This window comes from Macrobrachium nipponense, chromosome 9, assembly GCF_015104395.2.
Source record: "Macrobrachium nipponense isolate FS-2020 chromosome 9, ASM1510439v2, whole genome shotgun sequence".
Classification (NCBI taxonomy): domain Eukaryota; kingdom Metazoa; phylum Arthropoda; class Malacostraca; order Decapoda; family Palaemonidae; genus Macrobrachium; species Macrobrachium nipponense.
The window spans coordinates 107,372,736-107,381,093 of record NC_061110.1 but is presented as its reverse complement, the minus strand read 5'-3'; the positions used below and the strand labels follow the sequence as shown (position 1 = coordinate 107,381,093).

The following is an 8,358-nucleotide window of genomic DNA, read 5'->3' as shown; positions in this document are numbered from 1 at the left end:
TTTATGAATATCCAGCTGCTAATTCCTTGTTATTATTACAGGTCATAAACAAGAGGGAGAAATAGGATGCCAAAAGAACAAACAAGACGACATTTATGCCTGATTTACCTGCTTTGCCTCATATAATTATAATTAATGTGTTCCTTGTAATGTAATGTTTTTTTTATATTCCGGATGTATCAAAGATTGAGGAAGCAGAATCCCATGATAATGATATTTTTTACGGCATTTTTGAGAGTGATCTTGTAAAAGAAGGATAGTGATGATTCTCAGAGAAATTAATGAGAGGAAATGACAAATAATATTTTTTATGAATTATATCTTTGTAATAATGTCTATAATTGGTAATGTGAATGAAACGTTAACTATATGAAAAAAAAATGTCTCTCAAGTACAATGGCAAAAGTGATATTTTAAGGTCATTTACTCGTAGTTCCTCATTGGACGAGTGGGTTGCGTACTCGCTTATCAATCTGGTAGCCTGCGTTCGCTCCCAGCTGCCGCCCATGCGGAAACAGAGGTATTCATTTCTGGTGATTAGAAATTCATTTCTCGATACAGTGTGGTTTGGATCCAACGATAAGCTGTAGGTTCCGTTGCTAAGTAACCAATTGGTTCCTAGCCACGTAAATAAAAATCTAATCCTTCGGGCCAGACTTAGGAGAGATATCAATCAGTTCATTGGTCTGGTTAAACTAAGATATACTTAACTTTTACTCGAAAACTGGGTTACAAGGGAGGTTTCATAAAGATACACACACGGGCATAACCTCCAATTGGTGGGGTTTATTGGGGGTATGCCCTAGGGTGGAGAGGGTGGACGTCTTCGTAAGTAGTATCATTAGTAACCCTGCACATTCGGTAATTCTGAACAGCTTTCCAACAGGGCATCATGTCTGTTAGTACTTCTTCGGTAAAATACTTCAGAAGGGGTATCATATTAGCGTGTACATCTGTAAAATATGACGGATGGGGTATCATGTTTGTTTACACTTCCTTGTTAAAACATCTCAGATATGGTACTATGTCAGTGTCTACTTCTTCATTGAAATGTGTCAGTAAGGTATCATGTCAGTTTGAACATACACACATACATATAATGTGTCCCTTAATTTATTTTTAGTTCTTCCTATTTTGATAATAGGCATAAATTCGAATGCGTTTCATTCTTATAAACAGATATCGGCCGGTTACATTTCAACATTTATTCTTAAAAACCTTCTTTATCACCTTCGTAATAAGACTAATATGACTATTAAGAGGGAAATTTATGAAAGAAGTAAGTTATTACTCTAATTATCTAAAAAAAAAAAAAAAAAAAAAAAAAAAAGAAAAAAAAAAAAAAAAAAAAAAAAAAAAAAAAAGTAAAATATGCACCGAAGTTTCTTTGGCGCACTCGAGTTTCCTGTACAGCGAATAACCAAGGCCACCGGAAATAGATGTATCTTTCCGTGGTCTCGGTATAATGTGGTATGAGCCGCGGCGGCCCATGAAACTTTCAGCCGGCCGTGGTGGCGTGTCCTATGGCGTTACAAAAAGCACGATTATGCCTAACATTTACCTTTGAAGAATTCTCCTTGGTTGGTCGTTCCGAGCCCAGAGGTTCACACCAGACCCTCAAATTCCTCGTATCAACATTAGACTAGCGAAGGAATAATAAGGTAAAGGAACTGAAATGTCCCGGAATCAGTGTTTTCAGAGCTTTAAATGACGAAGACTCCCATGATAGTTTAGGCCAATGATTATATAGTAATATAATCTATTCGATATTATACGTATATTTTCAGAACGACGAAATAAGCGTCTACGTAGCATCAGCAGAGCTTGGTATCACCGTGACTCACACCATTGTTGCCAATTATTTTTTGAGGAAAAATATATACAGAAAAATATGTATCTGTAGAAAAACGCTAATTATTTATAAACACTATATAAAACAATACTAATTTTAGATTTACTTTAAATTTGTTATTAATATTATTATTTAATATACTACTAAGAAATATATATTATTAGCTTTTTAGTAACTATGGTTAATTTTCTGGCTTATCTGCCAGTTCTTGGATAACAAATGATATAAACACTAGCTACTTAGTATGAAATTTGAGCTGTAGAATAAAAGCACAAAAATGTTTCTAAGTTTCAAACATGGTAAGAAGCCAATATATTGGTGTAGGATTGATTATTCTGAATAATTTGTATTTATATATCATTGGCATATATATTCATGTGTCATATGTAAGCTTGTCTCAATCATAAGATTATTATATATATTATATTATTATATATATAATAATTTAATATATTATATATATATATATAATATATATATATATATATATATATATATATCTATATATATATATATATATATATATATATATATATATATATATATATATATATATATATATATATATATATATCTCCTGATTTTTCTATTCCCAGTTTGGTGAGTGACAGCATATTCTATAATCCTAATTCCATTCGTTATGTCCAGTGCCTAGTATAAAAAAAGCAAGGTTCAATTTATCGGCATGTCTTACTTGCTTAACGGACATTTAAATACTGATAAAATGTTCCAATTGTCCTTACATAAAACATCACACAAAACAAAACCCATGAAAAGGTAGTTAGGTATCATCGATAATTTGGTGGATTAGAAAGGTATACTGTGAAATAAATAATTGATCTAGAAGTTTATGACGCAATACTACATGGAGAGAAAAGTTTCAATCTTCATGCCTGTGCAATCTCGGTCCCATGCGAACAACGAGGCCTAGTTTTATTTATTTATAATTTTTTTTTGGGGGGGCAACTCACACACTAATCAGTTTAGAAGTTTTGCACCATAACTTAACAATTTATATTCAAAGAATTGAGGTACCTTAATTAATATGTATTCCCTAAAACTTACTATCAAGAAAAATTAATCTAGGTGGTGAGATATCATTCCTTGTAACTATCTGACAAGAGATGAAAATATTTTGTTTAAATATCTTATACAAAGAATTGCTAATTTAAGTGACAAACCTACCTGGTAAAATCATAAATCCAAAAGAAATAAATTAAACAACCATTATTTTAACAATTGGGAGACGATGGCTGCTATGAGATAAAAACAAATGCATGATATGTTTTTGGAACATATATTTCTAAGACATTTAAGGAAAATACAAGTATTACAATATACATACAACCATGAGATCTTGTTACACTTTGCCAATAAGATAAAAAGGAGTTTTTTCTGAAAACATTTACAAGTGCTACTTACAGCTGGTCTACATATTTACAGAACAAATGTACAAGAATTTCTTACATGAAATAAACTTTATATATACACATATAAATAGTACCACTAAAAATGATACTTGATTAGTGCATGTCAACAAATTTCTCAAGTCGGGGATGTAAGATACCCTTATAAGGAATCCCATGTTCCCGAATGCAAGTGGCAGCTAAGCATTGCAGAGAGGTGTGACTCAGCACCTTTGCCTTAGAAAGAACGGGTTCCCGGGAACCCCTCAGTGACCAGAACGTCTGCCTTCGGCTATTCATGGCGTCTAAGTGAGCACCGGCTCGCAAAAGTGACTCGACCATGCCCTTGGAGCAATCCTCATTTTTGGCAAGCGTGTGGAGGGGCGTGTTGCCCTCCTTGTCGGTGGCGAAAGGATCTGCACCGGTGTCCAGCAGGAGGTCGATGACTGTCTTTCTAGGAGTGCTAGATACCGGCACTGAAAACCCGTCCATGAGCTTAAAGCTTCTACAGCAGGCGATGTGGAGAAGGCTCCAACCCGCTGCATCCCTTGGATCCTTCTTCAGTAGTTGATACAACGCACTCCTGAAAGTGTGTATCTGAGAGGACGAGAGCTGTGGCTGTAACATTGTTAACGATACTAATAAATGCATGATGATTGCAACACACTCGTTAAGGTGTGATTCATTTAGCTTCTTCACGGAAATGTCGCTTTGATCTAATTCGGAAACAACCAGATTCAATTCCCTCGCGCCTTTTTCAAACACACACATGATATCATCGAAAAAATCCTTAGGTTGACAATTCCAGTTACTTACATGCTCTGCGTCCGTCAGGGATGAAAACAGCCCCAAGAATGACCTGAAGTGGTAGAGCCTAGCGTGGTTGAGTGGTTTTAGTCGGAAATATTGCACTTCGATAGCGTGGACCCACAGGTTGATGCATTGTTTGAAAGCACCGTCATTTGCGTAGTCGAGACCTGCGTCCCGGATATATAGCATTGTGGTAAAATGATCGGGTCCTAAAACCCTCTCCTTCACGAGGAGGGACTGACGTTGGACTGACTCGAAGTCAGTCTCTAGGGCCTCTAGTTGCTCTAAGGTGGTGACTTCTCTGAACTCCTCGTGTGCAGGACCTTCCAAATTCAGTTCGGATTTTGGATAAGTCAGGACACCATCTACGTACCTGGAAACATTGTTAAACGATTGTATTCAGTGCATAAGAAAGCATATACTGAAGCAGTTAAATAACACTATAATGTTAAATTGTAAATCCATGCATTCAATCATACTACTTTCCACAAATGAAATTCTAACTTTATCTATCAGACCTTGAGAAAAGTATGAGAATGATCACGAAAGAACTTACCTGTGGCTCATAGCTGATTTCCAGTACTGAATAACACCGACAATATCTTCCATATCGTCAAAAAGCGAAGCTCCAAGTAACTCAAATGCATCGGCTTTCTCTTTAACAGATATCAGGTCTGTTCTGCTTACTAGATATTCTACCATTTCCACGTGGCAACGAAAGCTCGCCAGAATCAAAGGAGTATTTCCTGATAAAAAGAAGACGAGGAATGATTCAGTTTTGATAGTTCTTAGTATGAATAAATCTACAGGTGACTTTAGTCTAAATCTAACTTAATGTTTATGTGATTTCATTTAGAAAGAAATTCTTCCATCTCAGGCACCGTTTTAGAACGTACAAACAAAGCAATATCTTTTCATACCTAGAAACGAAAAAATAGTTGGTATATTATCAGTCAAATCAGCACAGAACATTACAGCATTCGAAACCTCATCGTTCAGTTCTGTAAATGAATAATGCAAGATTTAAGCCGTTTAGACCAAACAATTCTAATTAAGATTTAGGAGTTTTAAACCAAACAATTTGAAGCAAGATTTTGCAGATTTAAATCAAACAATCCTATGCAAGATTTAGATGTTTAAACACCAAACTATTCTAAGCAATATTTATGAGATTTACACCAAACATTTCTAAGCAAGATTTAGGTAAACCAAACAATGCTAAGCAAGATTTATGACATTTAAACCAAACAAAGCTAAGCAAGATTTAGGATATTTAAACCAAATCATTCTAAGAAAGATTTAGGAGATGCACACCAAACAATTCTGTGCAAGATTTAGGTCATTTAAACCATACAATGCTAAGCAAGATTTAGGACATTTAAATCAAACCATTCTAAGCAAGATTTAGGACATTTACACCAAACAATTCTAATCAAGATTTAGGATATTTAAAACAAACAGTTCTAAGCAAGATTTAGGACATATAAAACCAACACTTCTAAACAAGATTTAGGACATTTAAAACAGACAGTTCTTAGCAAGATCTAGGGCATTCAAAACAAACACTTCTAAACAAGATTTAGAACATTTAAATCAAAGAATTCGAAACAAGACTCACCAGAAATGTCGGCATCCATTTGACCGCTGTGATCCAGCAACACTTTCATTATTTCAATATGTCCCATTTCCGCACTCACATGCAAAGCGCTTTGCCCGTCTATACTCTTACCGTTCACGTCAACGCCAATTTCTAAAAGGTATTTCACAATTTCCAGACGGCAGTTGTGAGCAGCGAGCATCAGACAAGTGAACGAGTATGGATCAGTAGTCTCGGTGGCTGAGGACACAAATGAATAAATAAACAAATGATCAAATAATTAAACAATCAAATAAATATATAAAAAACATATGTAAATAAAAAAAATATATTAGTTAAATAATAAATAAGTAAATACTTAAGTAAATAAACAAATAAATTAATAAATACAAAAGTAAATAAATAAAAAATTACTTAAATAAATACATAAATACAAAAGTAAGTAAATAACTATATAAGCAAATAAATAAATAAATGTGTAAATAAATAGGCTGAACACGTAAAATAAATAAGTAAATCAATAAGCAAACAGATAATTAAGTATATAAAGAATTAAGCTTATAAATAAATAAATGAGTTTCTTCAGCTTCAGCAAGATTTGCAAACTCCGGCTAAGTGGGAGAAAACATAAATGCTGCACTTGAAAACTCACAGGCTCCGTGTTCCACAAGAAGTTTGGCAATATCGAGGTGGCCATGGATACACGCTGCTCGCAGAGGAGTGCTTTTGAATCTGGTAATGCCATTCACATTGGCTCCTTTGGAAAGGAGGTAGTCAATGACCGCGTACTGGCCCCCGACGGCAGCGCACCACAGAGGCCGAACTCCGTGCAAGAATCTCCCGCCAATCGTTACTGCAAAGCAAAGAAATTTTAGGACATACATACATACATACATACATACATACACCCTAATATAGCCTTGTAAACATAAGCACTCCCTTATTGGAACAAGAATAATGAAGCACTCCTAACAGTGTTGAAATACTATTATGTTTTCAACTTCAGTGATTTGAAACGATACAGTGTCATAATTATGACAAACGTCTATACAATGAATGCTTGGAGTAACAAAGATAGTGTCATAATTATGTCATAGTCGTCTATACAACGAATATTTGAGTAACAAATTATGTTTGAAATTCATAGTTAAACATATCTGAAATGCATATTTATTCAATACATAAACAAATACTGAATTCAATCAAAACAATATTAACTTGCAGTCGTTCTACAGATTCTATGAAACTTGTCGTTCTGTTTCTTTCTTTCCACATGAATTCATGCAAGTAAGTGTTTAAAAATTCCCTTCTACATCCGAGCATCCGTTTCACTCGTAATTTGTGTTTATTCCAGTAACTCCTAAATGTTTGTGTTTGAAAACTAGTAGTTCTGTCAACAAAATTCAATGAGTGGTTAACAGTATGATGAGCAAATCCAAAGTGCCTTTGAATGTTGCACTATGCGTTTCACTGGTCACTGTGAATAGTTGTTCCTGACAGCATTACTTTTCTGAATATAGGTAATATTATAGTGTTTTAGCATTGCACAAGTCGACTCTCTCCATGTAACCACAAGCAGGTGACGAAGATGGATCAACACTCCAAAAAACCCACAAAAGTTTCTGAGGAGCCCGTTCACTATGGAGCTTTGGTTTATGGCTAAAGCAAGACTCATCGATTTGCCCTGCTATCCCTGGTCGACCATGCTTTATAGGTTTTTTTTTTTTTTTTTTCTTTAAATATTTCTCACAAATTTCACGAAAGAAACTGATCGTATTAATAACTGAAACTTTTGAAACAATCAGTAACTGTTTGGTCTGCAATACATTCAGTTCCTGACACCTCGTAGAAAATACCTTCTATCCATTTTTGCAAGGAAAGTTTTGATCGGAAAAAAAACACGATTCTTTGAATTGATTTGTAGTGTCTATGTGTTACAATATTCTTTAACTTGTCACTTCTAGACGTACTTATCTTGAACTGAGAGCGTTAAGTCCAGTTCACAAAAAACTTTAACACTATAGGATCACTTTAGTTCTCTTCTCAGACGATTCTGTTGCTTCATCCAGTTAATTTTGGGAAGCGAGTCTTCAACCAAGAAAACTTTGATAATCCGTTCATATACATGACGGTCCATGTTTGGAGGCTTAACGTCAGTAAATAAAATACATTTCTAAGAAGAAGGAAAATGCTGACTCCCATTACTTGCACTTTTTCCTAAATAAGCACTTGTTTAACAATCAAAACACAATAAGAAACTGTTTAACGATCAAAAGAGAAAACCAGGCAATGGTTGGTTTAACGAAGAAATATTGAAATTACCAAGTGTAGTTTACCAAATAATCACTCCCTCATTTGAGCAAGTCAAGTAAGGATAAGTACTACTTGATTTTTAGGGAGTGCTTATTATTACTTGATCCTATCATATCATATATATATATATATATATATATATATATATATATATATATATATATATATATATATATATATATATATATATATATATATACTTGTGTGTGTGGGAACTTGCATTTACAGTAAATCTAGAACACAAGGCTACTAATACTACAAAATAACTTCGATATTTACAAATGTCCAATCGAATCTACATCAATTATTCAAGTATTTTAAAGTTGGACATAAACATGCGAAAGCTCAAGAAATATGAAGTTTTAGAATTTTCGATATTA

The 8,358-nt window shown here is 34.1% G+C and overlaps 1 protein-coding gene across 2 annotated transcripts; it reads right to left on the bottom strand.

Annotated features, from left to right (window-relative positions):
* Positions 1 to 3,243: 3,243 nt before the first annotated feature.
* Positions 3,244 to 6,581, bottom strand: LOC135218642 (protein fem-1 homolog A-like). 2 transcript variants are annotated; one of them, XM_064255080.1, is made up of 5 exons: positions 6,318 to 6,581; positions 5,687 to 5,905; positions 4,989 to 5,069; positions 4,625 to 4,814; positions 3,244 to 4,441 (listed from the first exon to the last, which is right to left on the bottom strand). In XM_064255080.1, the coding sequence occupies exons 1-5, from the start codon at positions 6,559 to 6,561 to the stop codon at positions 3,376 to 3,378; spliced, it is 1,800 nt and encodes a 599-aa protein (XP_064111150.1). In that variant the 5' UTR covers positions 6,562 to 6,581; the 3' UTR covers positions 3,244 to 3,375. The 2 variants fall into 2 exon arrangements, with proteins under 2 accessions (XP_064111150.1, XP_064111151.1); XM_064255081.1 differs by lacking the exon at positions 4,989 to 5,069 and having other exon boundaries at positions 6,318 to 6,579.
* Positions 6,582 to 8,358: the final 1,777 nt, after the last annotated feature.

Excerpts from the sequence above, each read along its gene's own strand:
- LOC135218642 (XM_064255080.1), bottom strand. The coding sequence starts at position 6,561 with ATGTATGTATGTATGTATGTCCTAAAATTTCTTTGCTTTGCAGTAACG. Across the intron at positions 5,906-6,317 it reads TCTTGTGGAACACGGAGCCT|CCACCGAGACTACTGATCCA; the intron begins GTGAGTTTTCAA and ends TTGTGTCCTCAG. Across the intron at positions 4,442-4,624 it reads AAATCAGCTATGAGCCACAG|GTACGTAGATGGTGTCCTGA; the intron begins GTAAGTTCTTTC and ends CAATGTTTCCAG.